General features: G+C 47.0%; 1 protein-coding gene across 2 annotated transcripts in view; it reads left to right on the top strand.

Annotated features, from left to right (window-relative positions):
* Window positions 1-17,916, top strand: part of GALNTL6 (polypeptide N-acetylgalactosaminyltransferase like 6) — a 2,249,191-nt gene that overhangs the window by 2,157,589 nt on the left and 73,686 nt on the right. For both annotated transcript variants that reach the window (XM_069244332.1, XM_069244340.1), the window contains one exon: window positions 11,466-11,687. In XM_069244332.1, the coding sequence (XP_069100433.1) occupies window positions 11,466-11,687 (222 nt within the window). The remainder of the gene's footprint in view (window positions 1-11,465; window positions 11,688-17,916) is intronic.

The following is a 17,916-nucleotide window of genomic DNA, read 5'->3' on the forward strand; positions in this document are numbered from 1 at the left end:
GTGGCATAATGTATTATACTAACGTGCATGGAGCTATAACTAAAATGGCTACACAACAGTATAATAGGGTCCGTCAATTCTTGGAAATAACCTTCCTGATATCATTAGATGCTACACTGAATGTAGTTATACACCTTATATCCTCTCCATTCACCACAGAAGTTTTAGTCTCACTCTTAAACAGTAAAAAATCCCCAGTTCTCTCTTTAACCCATTATGGTGGTCATTCTGACCCTGGCGGTCTTTGACCGCCAGGGCGGAGGACCGCGGGAGCACCGCCGACAGGCCGGCGGTGCTCCAATGGGGATTCCGACCGCGGCGGTAAAGCCGCGGTCGGACCGGCACCACTGGCGGGGTCCCGCCAGTGTACCGCCGCCCCATTGAATCCTCCGCGGCGGCGCAGCTTGCTGCACCGCCGCGGGGATTCCGACCCCCCCTACCGCCATCCAGATCCCGGTGGTCGGACCGCCGAGATCCGGATGGCGGTAGGGGGGGTCGCGGGGCCCCTGGGGGCCCCTGCAGTGCCCATGCCACTGGCATGGGCATTGCAGGGGCCCCCGTAAGAGGGCCCCTACATGTATTTCACTGTCTGCTGCGCAGACAGTGAAATACGCGACGGGTGCAACTGCACCCGTCGCACAGCTTCCACTCCGCCGGCTCGATTCCGAGCCGGCTTCATCGTGGAAGCCTCTTTCCCGCTGGGCTGGCTGGCGGTCTGAAGGCGACCGCCCGCCAGCCCAGCGGGAAAGTCAGAATTACCGCCGCGGTCTTTCGACCGCGGAACGGTAACCTGACGGCGGGACTTTGGCGGGCGGCCTCCGCCGCCCGCCAAGGTCAGAATGAGGGCCTATATGTCTGTCAAGCCATGCAAAAGCTAATAGCTGTTTCCCGAGGGTGGCCACCTCTAGAGATAGAGGGAGCTGACCCTGGTGGGTGATGGTCCCAAGAGCCAATTGTTGGCTCTGGGACGGGGCTACAAGGTCCCCCTCCTTTTTTTTGCATGAGCCAGCCCTCAGGATGTGGCAGTCCTCGGGGCTGTATAGGACGAGGACTATGTGGTCCCACTCCATTCTTTTGCACGGGTCCCAGGGATGTGGTAATCCTCAGGGCTGTACATGGCCTAGGAGGGGTCCGTCCATCTTTTAAAAATGGTATTTGGCCCCGGGGGGGTGGTGGTCACCAGGGCCAGTGGGTGACCACCACCTCCCCGGTAGCCCCCCTGTATATTTTGTTATTTAGCCCTGAGGCAGTGGTGGTCCCTGGGGCATGTCAAAGCCCGGGGCGGGATCAGTGCGCCCCATTCCTTTTTTTTTTAAAGTGCCATAGAAGAGGTCCCCAGGGAATAAAGTGCCTATGGGGGGGCCCTGTGTGACCCTTCCTTTAATTTTTACTAACACATGCCCCGGGACCTGGCCCACTTGGGTACTAATTTAAGAACAAGCAGAGAAGAATGAGTCCCCACCCCCACCCGGGCTAAACATCTATTTTTTAAAATTTAGAGTAGGAGTCACTGTAGATCTGTGGATGTGCAGTCATTTAAAAAAAATAAAAATAAGTGCAGGCTCCCACGCTTTGTCTTTTTTAAGCCCCCATGAGGCCCAAGTCCTTGGGGGCATTTCTATCAGGATGTGGGGGGCGACCAGCCCACTCCCGCTGCCCCAGGGACCATCACCTCCCTGCGGATTGTAACTAATATGCGGGGGCTGCACACCCCCCACTGCCCTGGGATCCACTACCTCCCTGAGGCTTTTATGTTAAATGATGCTGGGGCGTGCACCGCCTTCCTGCCCCGGGGACTACCAACTCCCCTGGGCTTTTCTGTTATATGGTGCGGGTGGGCCACTTGCTTCCCATTGCCCCGGGGACTACCACCTCCCTGGGGCTGTATGCAAATATTATGCAGGGGCTGCAGCCCCCTTGCAGCCTCGGGGACAACCACCTCCCCAGGGCAAATAGTTTAAAAAAAAAGGGGGTCAGTTTCAGACCCCCAAGCCCGAGGGGCCACCACCTTCCCAGAGCTAATTCAACATTGGAGAGGGGGCCCCTCAAGGAGCCACTGAAGGTCCTGGGGACCGCCACCCCCAGGGTCAGTTCTTGCTTTGTCAAAGGATGCCCACATTTCAGTATTTAGAGGGGTGCCATACTGGAACACCATCTCCCTGGAACACCACCTCCCTGGAAAAATGAAATAGAAGAGTGAGGGTGAGGCTGCTCAGCCCCCTTACTGGGCCATATATGGTACCAAGGTCAACACATCCCCGGGGCTGGCCCATGCAAAGCAGAGCGGGGCCCTCTTCCTATAGCCAGCTCCCAATCTACTGAGGTGCACACCCTCAAGAGATAGCAGTTTGCTGTCACTTGGCAGGAGCTTTGACAGCTGCCGCCAAGCGAGAGCAAACTGTATGTCCACTCCTAGAAGGCATGAGAAGGACAACTGCTCCCACTCGCTGGGGGTGGATTTTCCATCTGTTTTCCTGCCTGCCGTCAAGAGGGCAGGAAAGACAATGGAAGGATTGCTCCCGCAGATAGGGATCTGCATTTTTTGCAGCTCCCAGCATGAGGGAGGAATGCCGGTTCCTGCAAGTGGTGGGGAGCCAGCAGGGGCTGAAGGGGTACTTAGGCTCCCCGTGGACCCAGATTCAGATTCAGAGCCATATGAGCACATCTCCACCAAACAGAGGCAGTTACTACAGATGATTAAGAGGAAATTGCCTTGCTTAGGGAAGATTGAGGTCTTTGTCGTCTCCTCCATGATAAACTATCACATTGACAAAATCACAGACATAGAAGGTCACTGGAGAAGTTACTTCGGCATCCTTTACTCAGCTATAGTGTTGGAAATGGCCTATACATTTACCCAACAAGGTAGCAGTTACTAATTACCCGCTATAAAGTACTCCATTTGGGTTGATATTTGGTGCTAAACTGTGGTTTCCTCTTAGACAAATAGGCAGATTATAATGCATTCTGGCACAAATGCTTATGTCACTCGTCCCCTAAGGTAACCATAACTCGTGCCCTCGCCAAGCGCAGTTTTCTCATCAGTAATTTTACTGCAAATGTTACAGTGATACTATCTATCAATGATGTCATAGAAGATGTCATGAGTGATGTAGTATCTGGGGTAATTATCAGTACATGGCAAAGGCATGAGTTACAGTTACTTGAAATAGCTCTAACTATAACTGCTGAATTTCTACGAGTAAATACAGAACCTAACTATAACCTCCTGGCAACTTTTCTTTTTTTCAGTGAATTTCTATGGTTTTATTAGCATAAAGTAATTTTTATTACTGTATGTTAATCCAACCACAGCTGCGCACAGCCTTCAAACATGCTCGGCCAACACCTGATAACCACACAACCACATGCCGCACACAGGCTCTGCAGTCAACCCCCATAACCACCTAACCCCTCCACCATGCACAGCCAAATGGTCTGTTTCTCTGGTTGTGAGAATAGGTGGGAGAGGGTGTCTTTGGGTGTGTTAGTGTCTGGGTGTGAGAGTGGGTATTTGAGGGTCTGAGTGGTTCTGTGAGAGGGCTCGTGATGGTCTGAGTGGGTCTCTGAGTGGGTTCATGAATGTCTTAGTGGGGCTCTGAGTGGGTGCTTGAGGGTCTGAGTGGGTCTGTGAGTGTCTGACTGGGTCTGTGAGTTTGTGCGTGAGGGTCTGATAGGGTCTGTGAGTGGGTGCATGAGTGTCTGTGTGGGTCTGTGAGTGGATGTGAGAATGCTGCTATGAGTGAATGAATTAGTGTATGAATGACTATGAATTTTTTGTTGTTATTGCCGATATTCACAAATTCGCCATGACGTTACATAGGGGGGCAGCGCAATGTATTTGTCAATATCGAGCAGAGTGAAAAAAAAAAAAAATTTAAGGACATAATTACACCCCCTCTGACCCCTTATCACAGCTCTGGGTTCAAAGGTACTTCCTCCCTGACCCCTTGTGCCACTGTTTGTTTGATTTTTCAGCCCCAGGAACCATCTCCCGTTCTCTAAAATGATAGCAGCAACTTTCTGGTCAGGTTGTGGTCAGCCAGTCACAGCGTTCCTGTGGCGCAAAAAGATATACCAATTTATTTCCCCTTTAATTTCTCAAAAACTACTCAATGGATTCACACCAAATATATAAAAATGTAACCTGCATACCGAAACCTCCTGTTCTGCCAAATTTGGTGTAATTGTCCCAGTAGTTCGGGCTGTAGTCTGTTCAAATCTCCCATGGTAATTAGCATGGGAAACATGTTTTTCTGAACCTCCTTTTCCTGGGCTCCGCACTTGACAGATCACCCCGAATCTTTCCATTTGCAATAAGAATCACTGCAGCACTTTTTTGGGAAAATTTCATGAAGATTTGTCAAACAGTGCCAAAAATAGAGGCACATCAAAAAACACTTTTTCTATGGAAAGATGGTTCTAACTATAACTATCTAAAGGGTGACTGTCATTAGATAATATACATATATATTTATCTTTTAACACAGTTAAATTATACTTATTGAGATATTGTTATGAAATAACACTGGAAAAAAAAACTGAACATCTTCAAAATATAGCTTGCACACATGCCTTGCAAAACAGGACACACTCCAAATGTAATGCTCATGAAGTACAGATGACTTCACAGATGATAGAATTATCTCACTAGTGACTTTACATATTACCTTATCATTAACATTATGAATTATTAGACTATTGATTCAGATTTTCCATGTTTCTATTATTTTTTAAGATGAAGTTAGCCTGTGTAGATCTCATGTATGGATAATGGTATAGGCATTGTGAGGTCTTAAGCATTTCACTTCATTTTCTTAACCTTGGTAGCCCTGCATTGCCCCTAATGTAATAGATCTCCTGCAAGAAGCGAATCTTGTGGGATGGAATAAAGGTTTTTATAAAAGTTCAGGCTCTCACTGGGAGATGATGATTATGTCAGCCACTGTCAGGTATGATTCTAGTTGCTCAGGCTATTGACAGGTTTTTGGTTGTTGGTCCATTCAGGTCATGCACGCACACTTCTCGATTCCTTTCCTGTGCTAACTTTCAGCCTTTCCAACGGACAGTGTGTGCAGTTGTTACTGATGTTGGTGTTTAAGGTTAATGACACATCATACTTTTAAGACCTAGTCTAGGTAGCATTACAACTACCTCGTCATGCCTTATTACACCGTGATCCAGCATCAATGCCTTACATCCATACATCAGCACTCTGTGTTATACAAAAGCCGTTATAACCAACAAGTTGGAATTTTTGCGCACACTGAGTATTATAAAAGCTTTTTACATAACAACCATGCTGACATTCAGGAAGCAGGCCAAGAAGATGAACTGTACTGTGGATAGTCAGCACGTTCAATGTGAGGCACCAGTGTTGAACGTACCAGACTTCCATGAGTCCTTTCCCACTAGGCAGACTGATAGCTCAGACCTTGAACTTGGCACAACTCTGTCACAAATTATTAACAAGGTAGATAAAACACAGTGGCTATTGCAGCCATTGAAAAGTAATGCTTTGTTATTATGCTGGTTTTTAAATGATGTTGACCTTGTTTGAAACAACATTTTACATAGTCATTGACAACAAGAACCGCAAATGGCTGATTACCATTAAGGGAATAGTCCCATATTGCTCTGATGTGTCATATTCCTCCAGAGATTGGCCTTCACCATCAAGAATTTGGCTGCAACTTTTCATGGGAATATTGGTCAACATTCAATGAAGTTAAATGTATTGGATGAATGGGACTCTCCGGGTGATGAGTTGCTTCCCTATGTAGTCCTCTATGGAAGGCTATGGTTTAAAGACAAAGGGGGTGATTCTAACTTCGGCGGGCGGCGGAGGCCGCCCGCCGAAGTTCCCCCACCAAAATACTGCTCCGCGGTCGAAAGACCGCTGAGGGTATTTTGGGATTTGCCCAGGGCTGGCGGGCGGCCGCCAAAAGGCCGCCCGCCAGCCCAGGGCAAATCAACCTTCCCACTAAGATGCCGGCTCAGAATTGAGCCGGCGGAGTGGGAAGGTGCGACGGGTGCAGTTGCACCCGTCGCGTATTTCAGTGTCTGCTAGGCAGACACTGAAATACTTTGTGGGGCCCTCTTACGGGGGCCCCTGCCGTGCCCATGCCATTGGCATTGGCACGGCAGGGGCCCCCAGGGGCCCCGCGGCACCCCCTACCGCCATCCTGTTCCTGGCGGGCGAACCGCCAGGAACAGGATGGCGGTAGGGGGTGTCAGAATCCCCCATGGCTGCGCAGCAAGCTGCGCCGCCATGGGGGATTCTAAGGGCAGCGCGGTCAGAATGCCCTGCGGGGCACCGCCGGTCTGTCGGCGGTGCTCCCGCCGACGCTGGCCCCGGCGGTCTGAGACCGCCGGGGTTAGAATGAGGGCCAAATTCCTCTGACAATCAATACAACTAGGCAACCCTGCAGTTTTTTTCCTTTTCTACAAGGTTCACCCTGTGGTTCTTGCTTTTGTAAGAGGTCGATGGGCATCTAACCCTAGTGAAGTGCAGATTGATATTCATCAAGGACACTTTTGGGGTGGTACCTGAAAGAGGAAACCATTAATGGTCTCTAGAGCCTTAGGGGGTCATTCCGACCCTGGCGGTCCATGACCGCCATGGCGGAGGGCAGCGGAAGCACCGCCAACAGGCTGGCGGTGCTTCCTGGGCTATTCTGACCGCGGCGGTAAGGCCGCGGTCAGAAAAGGGGAACCGGCGGTTTCCCGCCGGTTTTCCCCTGGCCCAGGGAATCCTCCATGGCGGCGCTGCTTGCAGCGCCGCCACGGGGATTCCGACCCCCTTCCCGCCAGCCTGTTTCTGGCGGTCTTCACCGCCAGAACCAGGATGGCGGGAACGGGTGTCGTGGGGCCCCTGGGGCCCCTGCACTGCCCATGCCACTGGCATGGGGAGTGCAGGGGCCCCCGCACAGGGCCCCATACAGATTTTCACTGTCTGCTTAGCAGACAGTGAAAATCGCGACGGGTGCCACTGCACCCGTCGCACCCCTGCAACTCCGCCGGCTCCATTCGGAGCCGGCTTCCTCGTTGCAGGGGCTTTCCCGCTGGGCCGGCGGGCGGCCTTTTGGCGGTCGACCGCCGGCCCAGCGGGAAAGTTGGAATGGCCGCCGCGGTCTATTGACCGCGGGGCGGTCATTCTGCGGTAACCGCATGGCGGGTGGCGACCGCCGCCCACCACGGTCAGAATGACCGCCTTAGTCTTTTGCAGATAAGGCACCTTCGACCTCAAGCTCGGCTCTGGCTAGTGGCAGCTGTTTTTATAATGGTTAGGTTGCAGCAAGGAGAGCTGCCTGCTGACAGCCACATGAAAGTTGAATCACAAAGACTGGAGATTGATGGTGGCCCCACTGTGTTTATTTTTGTGAATAAAGGTAATATGTGCAGTCATCATAGGCATAACATCTAATGAGCATTAGTACAAGTGAAGTAGAATAAAGGGCATCACAAACATTACCAGAACATCTGTTTTGAAAGTAACCAATAACTGATTGAGATTAATTTTCAAGAATGGTGTCTGGAAGATCAGTGCAGTCCACAGAGGACAATTACATTCTCCACTTAAGCCTTCAATATGAGTGGCCCGGAAAATGGGTCAGAGTTTCCCCATGCCTAAAGTTACCAATACCAGGGCTAATAGCAGCTCTGTGTGGAGAAAGTCTGGCCCATTACTCTTTGGACCCTAATGGTTCGCTAAGGGAATGAGAAGCCACCATGGAAATCGGCAATCCCCAGTCTTAATGCCCAGCTAAAATATACTTTTGTGTCAGACTTTCACACATAGATTTCAGCTGCCTTTATCAGCCAAAATGTCTGGTTGAAAGTTAAAAGATCAGCAATTTACCTACAGATCTCATAATTCCAATGGGACTGATTAGTAGTGGTCATATGCTCACCTACCCTGCTTTGAGAATCTGAGCCTGGTAGTACTAACTTAAAATGGGTTCGTCGATGCCTTGTGTGAAACCCTGGAGCTGCATAGCAGATTACGGAGTCATCATGCTGCCCAATTCTTCTGGTTAGCACTATGCATGTCTGCCCGGGGAAAATCTGCTTGCCTGATTGGCTGAAAGCCCCCATCCAGCCCATGGAGTTTTGCATTGCGTGTGAGAGCCTGAACACTAACTTACTTATGCTATAAGAGAGGCTGCTCAAAATTTGACCTCGAGAACATGAAATCTCTGTGAATGTCTCCTCAGTCGCTTGCACTGAAGGACCATCTATGAAGATGGGATTTCTGAAAGATAGACTGCTGAAAGTGACGTCTGATATCAAGTACAGTTCTCTCAGCTTCAATTCCTCTTAGTTTTATGCAATTGCAATATTATTTCTTTGACCTTCCAAAGTTCAGTGGTTCATCACTGAGCCGGCTACACAGCAACCCGATATCACGTATCTTCGTATAAGTGCTTTACGAAATCCATGTTTGCCTCATTCAGAATGTCTTGTACTATGAGACTTGCTCTATTCTTATAAGCTGATAACGCTCTTTGCAGGATACAACATTCATATAAAAAGGAACACACTCATTACTATGTGATAGAACTGCCAGTCTCAGTCTCTAGCCTCTACATCTAGGCCACAGGGGGCAACCGGTCATCCCAAACTGAAGGGAATGGCATTTAATTTTCTCGGTGCCTGTGATATAGGATGTCATCGGCCAAGTGGAGAGAATAGACGTGCTGTTGGCGCCTGTATAGCTTTTTAAAGGAGCCTTTGTCGGGATGAATGGGGAGTCTTTTATGTGAAAAATATTGTAGAATTCTTTATTCGCTCTCTATCATATTAGCTGTGATGCTTTAGAGAAACCGATTGCTGGCCCCAGAGTACATTAGCTGATGGGAGGAACAAAAATTAGTCCGAAAATGTGTGGGGATGAAGTTCTTTAAATGCAGTTACATTCATTTTTTGATATATATATACTGCACCGCTCCTATCGAAATTAATTTCTTAAAAATAGTTGTTCTAGATAAGATTAAACATTCAAATGTAATTTAACCGATGTTTCACCGTATGGACTAGGAGGTGTTATGCACCATATCACAAAATAGTACACGAGGTAAGCTTCATTGTGATTAAATTGGCATAACCATCTCTTTTATTCAGCGGTAATGATTTTAATATATCAGAAATCCAACTTCAGTATTCCAGCGAAAGCAATGGAAGTCGCATCTAATTCTGAAAAAGAAACGCTATTTTGCTGTTCAACTAGGTGAGTTGGAAAACTATGCGCTAAAACATACATAGGGGCATATTTATACTCTGTTTGCGCCGAATTTGCGTCGTTTTTTTCGACGCAAATTCGGCGCAAAACTAACGCCATATTTATACTTTGTAGTTAGTATGAGGAAAGAGCATCATTTTTTTGCGTGAACGCCTTCCTTGCGTTAATGAGATGCAAGGTAGGCGTTCCCGTCTAAAAAAATGACTGCGACGCAAATGCGTCGTATTTATACTCCCGGGCAAAAATCACGCCCGGGAGTGGGTGGGGCAAAAAACCCCGCATTTGCGCCGGATTTTAGCGCCTGGGTCAGGGCAGGCGTTAAGGGACCTGTGGGCTCAAAATGAGCCCACAGCTGCCCTCCCATGCCCCCAGGGACCCCCCCTGCCACCCTTGCCCACCCCAGGAGGACACCCAAGGATGGAGGGACCCATCCCAGGGACATTCAGGTAAGTTCAGGTAAGTATAAATATTTTTATTTTTTATTTATTTTTTTGGCATAGGGGGGCCTGATTTGTGCCCCCCTACATGCCTCAATGCCCAATGACCATGCCCAGGGGACATAAGTCCCCTGGGCATGGCCATTGGGCAAGGGGGCATGACTCCTGTCTTTACTAAGACAGGAGTCATGTAAATGGCGTCTGGGCGTCGTAAAAAATGGCGCAAATCGGGTGGAGGCGATTTTTTGGCGTCAACCTGACTTGCACCATTTTTAAGACGCCCTAACGCCATTTTTCCCTACGCCGGCGCTGCCTGGTGTACGTGGTTTTTTCCACGCACACCAGGCAGCGCCGGTCTGCTAGCGCCGGCTAACACCATTCAATAAATACGGCGCCCGCATGGTGCTTCAGAATGGCGTTAGCCGGCGCAAAACTTTTTGACGCTAAACTGCGTTAGCGCAGTTTAGCGTCAAAAAGTATAAATACGGGCCATAATACCTTACTGACATTGGCCTTTGGGCCTCTTTCATTGTCAAAACTAGCTTAAAGTCCCCATCACGGTCTTAAAATCTCAGGTACATAGGAGCATGACGTGTTTTTTAATAGACCTGAAGGAGCATGACTTTTTTTTAAAGGCCTGAAGTGGCAGACACCCTGTGGCCATGCATTTTACCGTATTCTCCTCTATACTCCGGAATCCCAGTAGAACGCCATCATGTTGCACACGGTATTGTAAGAGAAGATTCTCTAGTGGTTTTGATTTCAGAGAAGCCCACCTCTGCTCTTCACAGAGACAATTACAATTTTGGGGCGCCAGAAAGCCCCGTAGAGCCCCATGTCCCAAAGTTCTAAACATACTTAATCTGTCTCTCCTCCTACCTTCCTCTTCAACTTCACAAATCGTTTTCTATCAATCATACAAATATTCGTTCTTGAGCGGTTCTAGGCATTGAATAGTTTTTTTTCCCGAAGTACTCACTAAATTTGCAACAAAAAAACAGTTATGTTTATCAGGCTATGGGTTTGCGTTGCGGATTATGTACTGTATGGGTTATGTTCTATAACAACAAAAATAACGATCCCATAAACACACCTATGGTATGATTTCTGAATTCCATTTTATGGTCAAAAATATCTAACTTCTATGCTTCCTTTAGAATATGTAGCTTAACAAAACCTAAAAAAAAATTGAAGGAAGAGGGAGGCATAAAAGCTAATGGTGTTGTTCAATATAGAAGCTGATCCAATGACATAGAAGCCCGTTATTAAGAGACCAAAAACAAACCCTTTTCTGTTTTCAGACCACCTTGCACTGACAGTTACATTGGCCAGCTAGTGCAAAAGCGTTTCTTCAACACATTTTTACACGTCAGTCAGTGTAAATGCGATTTTGCACTCGTCTGTCGGTGTAAAATGAATAGGGACCAGATTAAAGTATTGTTCTGTGGCCCCAAGACCTACCTTAAAATCGGAGCCATCTCTACTGAGGACGTTTATTGCACAGCTCCTACCTTTTCTATCTGTTTTTTCCCTGGGTAGCAGCAAAGCTTCTGATTAATGTATATTTAATTGATATCCTTTCAGCGATTACATTTCAAGGCGTCTTCCCTGTAATAAGTTAAATGCAGTCATCAATCGTCAGGATGAGACTGCTTGAGGCAGTTACTTGTTAAGAAGACAAAATGTACAAATGTGCCAAAGATGAAGCTTGCCTCCCTGTCCCAACGACAAACTGTTCAACTCTGCCAGATCATGATGTGCTAACAGCTTTCTTATTCTGTGTGCAGAACCTCAAGCGCGTGGCAGAGACATGGATGGATGAGTATGCGGAGTACATTTACCAAAGGAGGCCTGAATACCGGCATCTCTCCACGGGTGATATCTCGGCCCAGAAGGACCTGCGCAAACACCTCAAGTGCAGAGACTTTAAGTGGTACATGTCTGAGGTGGCTTGGGACGTACCAAAGTATTACCCTCCAGTTGAACCACCACCTGCAGCATGGGGGGAGGTAAGCTACATACATACGCTGATAGATAACCCCGAAAATACCCTTCTAATTCATTGCAAAAACTGATGCGCACGGCATTTTACTCATCGTGAGTTTTCCAACATTATTCGTTTCGTAGAATATAAAGTTAACATGTATAATAATGTTTTTTTATTTCCCAGGATTAACTGTGGGGTTAGGAGAGGGTCTATCATTTGGAGGGTTCGCTGGTCTGCTCATTAATAACAGTAATATGCCGACCGCGTGTTCAGGGTCGAACAGGTACTAAAAATCAGCTGAACAGCACCAGGTGGGAATCTTATGTTGCTAGGCTGTGTAGCTCTACTGAGGAAATCCTAGAACCAGCTTCTGCTCCTTTTAAAGCAGCCCCAACATTGACGAATCCAACGCATGTGCATTTTAGAAAATATTTAGGATAGTTTTACCGATACCTGAATACACCTGTTTGAATGTTTCCTACTAATTTCGAGTGTATTTTAATATGAATTTTATTGTGATTTTATGCAATTGTTGTTATTAATTAAGCATGTATATATGCATATATAAATAAATATCAGAACTGTGGAACAGGAAATAGACATGGGCACTAAAATAAAAGTGCCCCCCTTAGCGAATTAGAAAGCTAAAAAGAGAGCCCGTGTTTCCAAACTGAAGTGGGTTTGCGCATATAAAGACACGCTGCATATGTGAATTGCATGGTGTGGAAGACTGGATAGAATTGAGCTTTTTACAGTCGATGTTTGTTTTATTATCAGGATAATCTAATTTTTTGGATAATCAACAATAAAAAGATGTTCAAAACACCTAACTAACTGGCAAACACACTGACCTGTCAGATCAGCTCATCGGGCACTACCTGATTGTCCTATCGGCTAGACCAACCCTGCATGTATCTTGTCCTATAGGCTAGACCAACCCTGCATGTATCTTTTGCTGTAGCACTTAGAATTAACTGTATTTAAAGATGATGATCAAGAAACTTGGCAGGTTTGAACAATTAGGGCTCTCAAAAAATAACATATATATATATATCTGGATATATACAGATATATATAAATATATATTTCGCCCAACAAATCCCAAAGTACTGAGGCTCATAAACGTGGCGGTCCGACCATGGATTTGGGAACTTCCATAAAATATACCAAGCATTTCCTTGTAGTCAAAGAAAAGGTCAGGACACTTCCAGCCAGTTGTAAAAAAGTTTACTGTCACACAGAATGTTCCTCCCAACGCGTTTCAGCTGTAGCCTTGTTCACTGTGGATTGTACAATAGGAGCTGCGGCTCACAGTTGGCATTTCAATTCCAGGCCATAGACCAGGAACTTGTAGATAATTTAAATATGTTAATCTGGGATAAGCCAATGAACCTTGTTTAAAGGGGGAACAGAAACGTTATTCTTGTTTAGCACCAATAAAATGCACAGAGCACTAAGTTCAGCAAAAATAGGGTCCAGAAAAAGGTGAAAAACGTGGGGTGACCATGCAGCAAAGGACAATTTGCTACATCCACCTAGTGCACAGAGCATAGGCCTTCCTGCCCTATGCTTTGTGTTTTCTGTATGCTGGTGTACCTTAAACCCCAGTATGTAGCATACAGAGTACAAGGTCATGCCACTTATATCTAGCATACAGGGCCTATTTACAGACCATGAATTCTGAGCCAAATATTTTAATATGTTCTTGACAAACAGGATGACAAACAGTCATGTGTGCCTCATAAACCTGTGTGTTCCTTGAACACGTATATTTTTATGTTACATTATTGAATTTTATAAAGTAGAAACTCATTTCAAAAGTGTGTCTTGGTCCTGTAATCCAGTATAGGACAATGTCAATGTAAAAGACTGACAAAATTAGTAGCAAATACAAGTTTTAAGTGATTTTCAGTACCAAAATGGTGGTTGGTAAGTCTGAAAAAGTGAGAGAGATCATTCCACTGTTTAGCACTTAAGCAGCCTGAAGCACGACCTCCGCATGCTCTTGAATGAATGAAGACCAGTTTGCAACTTTCCAAAGGTAAATAAGGAAATCAATAAGCAAGAGGAAATAGTCCTATTATTTGGGTGGACAATTACAGCTTGTCATCTAGAAGAAAACTCAATTTTTTACTCACATTTGCAGTGGGTGGAAATGCCCCCAAAATGAAGGGCCACCAACTTGAGCCATATGCCAAGGGTGCCAACCAGAGACATTCCACAAGTCGAAGGCCTCACTTAGCCCATAATAATCTGAAAGCCTCGAGTAATTAGAGAATGTTGTGATATACAAAAAATCTAACTTAACATTATCTAACATGGACGGATATGTTCACTCTAATACCTATACAATACAATTGTCAACAAAATCATGTATTCCATGCTTTCTCATTACATTCCAGTATGTAGATATTTTTGATAATTCTGCATATTTTAATTAAAGCCAGTTCTCAAATATATTGTACTTGTTTTAATAACATTTTAATAATGACATTTTGAGGGTGGCAGTGGAACTCTTAAATAGGAATATGCCTGCCGAACGTCATTGAACATAGGCACAGAAAAAAACGTTTGAAGCTCAATAGATGACAACAGTGTTCTCTTTAGAAGCACCAGCTGTGTATCCTTCACCTGACAATCTCTACCCACCAGCGTGTACCTTTGCTAGTGCACTAAAGCAGTAAGTAAATCTTCATCTAAATATGGTGCAGCTCCAGTGTCACTGCGGCGGCCTCCTCAAGATGACTGTCATGAGCTCTGCAGATCACTGGAGTGACAGTAAACAGGCTGCTGATATCTCTGCTGCTGCAGGTGGCGTTTGGCTTCTTCTAACCTGGACAGACATAATATGGGTGTAGTGGGCCCCTCAAGTCCCAGCGCATCAGGGCCATTGGAAGTAGCCTTCCTACATTATATATTTAAAAACTACTAGTGCCAGATGAATGGCATTGCGAATGGCTAACCGTTTCATCAAAACCCCAAAAGAAAAAAGCGGCCATTGCCCTTAACTAGTGCATAATACAACCCGTTTTTCCTTAACTATATACTTTCAATGTGTTTCCAATAGTCAAATTCTGACTTGAAATTATACTAAAGTATGCAAAAATGATTGTTGGAAAGCTTGAATTAATCTCACACAGGGGTAATACTCTACGCATCCCAGTCCCTCATTATTTTGCACACTATGCCACCTCACTTTTGATCCAGCTATGTACAAATCAGTCTTGACCCTTTTCCAAAGGAAACAGTCCACCCCGAACTGCCAAGACAGGTCATACCTCAATTAGAACACAGGCAACCCAGGACCGGGTTTGCCCTTGTTATGGGCTCTTCAGTCATGTATAGCTTCGATCCAGTGACACACTGTGCACGGGACCCCACAGGTGGTGATTTTGGTGGTAAATAATGATCTAGTTAAAAAAAATAAGGCATCAGTTACAAAGCATGTAAGACTGGAAGGCTCCTCTGACCTCCTGGTCAGCATCTTTTTGCTCTCCTCTGTGCAGCTTCACCTGTTGCTACTGCTGCTGCCTCTGCTGCAATCAAACTGAAAGCCTGCCTGACGCTCAGGTTGAGGCCCACCTCCACCCACAGGCTCCCACCTGCAAGTCATCCCTGGTGGCATAGTGGCCATCTGTGTGAGAGTATCTGTGCTTGTCATCTTTATTTTTGATTATTTTTCTGTGCTTTGTCATATTTATTTTCCTTACTTGTCTTTATTCTATTTCTTCACTCTCTTTCCTGTCTCTTTCCTTTTAGCTCATTTCCCTCTTCCCGCCCTTTTTCCCTACCAATGCAGCCCCTGCAGCTTGCCCCCTCCCCGCGAAGCACTTTCCCACCCTCCCACCTTCCAGCTGACTGGACCCTCCCACCTCCCACCCCTTCTGAATTGCAGCTGCTGTGCACTGAGAGGGCGACCACTCTGACCTCCTTGTCAGCATCTGCTCGCTCTCCTCTGCTTAGATCCACCTATTGCTGCTGCCTCTGCTGTGATCGAACTGCAAGCCTGTCTGACTCTCAGTTTGAGGCCCACCCGCAGGGTGTGCCCAAGGCAAGCCTGTATGCGCCTGTCCGTGCCTGTACCACGCCCAGCGCCACGAACCTTAGTCCTTCAACCATCTGTTACTACAACATGGAGCGAGTGGAGACCCTCCACACGCTGAACACAGGACGCACCACTGCCTGTCATCTTCCATCACCTAGAGACACCCATAGACCCTTCTCCTGCCTCTACTGCCACTGCACCCTCACCGAACACCAAACACCTGACCCTCTCACCATTGGGTCATCGAACACGCACCTGGAGCCCTTCAGCTGCATCCTCCTCAACATACGCTCCTTCCAAAACACGCCATAGAACTCTGGAACCTGCTAGACTCCACCCACCAGGACATCGCCTTTCTCACCAAAACATGGACAAACCCAGCATGAGCACTGAACATCGCATTCGCCATCCCCAGTGACTCCAAACTGCTCTGCAAAGTCTGACCCTCTCGACCAGGCGGCAGCCTGGCCATCGTACATAAAGCCACCCTCCAACGCAGAAGAACACTCCCTCCTCATGGAGCACCACCATTTCCAGATCCACGTCAACCCAAGTCCACCTTCCACGGCATCCACATCTACAGGCTACCGGGTCCCCACCCAGCAACTCAATTGTCGACATCATATATCCCCACACACTTGCCTCCATGAACTACGTTCTCCTCGGCGACCTCAACTACCATATCGACAACTGCAACATCAACACCACTTCCCTGCTTGAGAACCTCGCCACAATAGGCCTCAAGCAACTGGTCACCTCGCCAACACACTTTGCTGGACACACACTCGACCAGATCTTTTACACCAGCAACAACATCACTGTCCTCCACGCTACACTGGACTAACCACCACTACAATCATCTCTCCATCACCACACCGACCATCCACCCTGCACACTCTGCTCCCCAAGCAGGAAATGAAACCAGATCACCAAGGAAGTCTCTTCCTCCCCTAACCACAGACGCAAACATCTCAGCACGGAATTTCCACAAATGGATCTCCGAATGCACCAACACCCTAGCACCACTTCTAAAGACCTCAGCAAAACACAACCTCAAGAACGCCAGCTGGTTCTCCCCCGCACATCAGTACTCCAGGCACACCTTCAGACTGCCTTGTGGTGTTCAAGTCTGCCATCAAATCCCAACAACACCTCATCAGTTCCACCAGGAAAGCCACCCTGCAGGATCAAATCAGTGCCACCGCACATATTACCAAAGAGCTCTTTGCCATGGTCAAGGAGTTTTCTAAACCCCAATTGGAAACAGCAAACATCTCTCCATCTCAGGACCTCTGCGACAGACTAACCACCTTCTTCCACTGACAAATCAAAGACATCTACAATAGCTTCAGAACCCAAGACCCTCCGAGCCCACCAACAACCCTCCACCTCGGACCCTCTGAACCTTCACAAATCCTGCTCTGCTGGACCAGCGTCACCATGGATGAGACCCGCTCCATCCTGAGCGGCATCCAGTCCGGAGCCCCTATTGACCTCTCTACTCACCACATTTTTAACAAAGCCATTGTCTCCATCACACCCGGGCCCTGCCACACTCTCAACTGTTTAATGGAGATGGCTATCTTCCCTGAAGACTGGAAGCACACCAAGACCTTCCCGCTTCTGAAGAAACACACAGCTGACCCCCTGGACCTCAAGAACTACCCCCCATCTCTATGCTGCCTTTCCCAGCAAAATCTTCAAAAAGGCCATCAACGCACAGCTCTGCAAACACATCGAGGACAACAACATCCTGGACATCCCGCAATCAGGTTTCAGGAGCAACCACAGCATGGAGACTGCCCTCCTCGCTGCCACAGATGACATCAGCTTGCTCCTCGACCGTGCTCTATAACTATGATTGATTGACTGATTGATTGAGGATTAGGTCACCAAATGCAAGGCAACTTCAGGCAAAAACTACAGGATTAATCTGATGGGTGATCATAAATGGACCAAAATATAATGGACAAGCCTGACAGGTATGGTATGAATAGAAAGAAAACAGGAAGACTGTCAAACCTTGGTTCCAGGAGCAAAACAAAAGGTAGTTGATCGTACGTCTTAGCATTTTCTTTCCTTTTGGTTTCAAAGTGGCATAGTTTATCACCGACTAGTTGTTTCTGTCACTGATTTATATAGCCTTTAGTGGCTGGACCAAAAAAAGAAAAAAAAATGTGCTGCAAACAAGGGAAAATTCTTGGAT

Source organism: Pleurodeles waltl, chromosome 1_2 (genome assembly GCF_031143425.1).
Source record: "Pleurodeles waltl isolate 20211129_DDA chromosome 1_2, aPleWal1.hap1.20221129, whole genome shotgun sequence".
In the NCBI taxonomy this organism is placed as follows: domain Eukaryota; kingdom Metazoa; phylum Chordata; class Amphibia; order Caudata; family Salamandridae; genus Pleurodeles; species Pleurodeles waltl.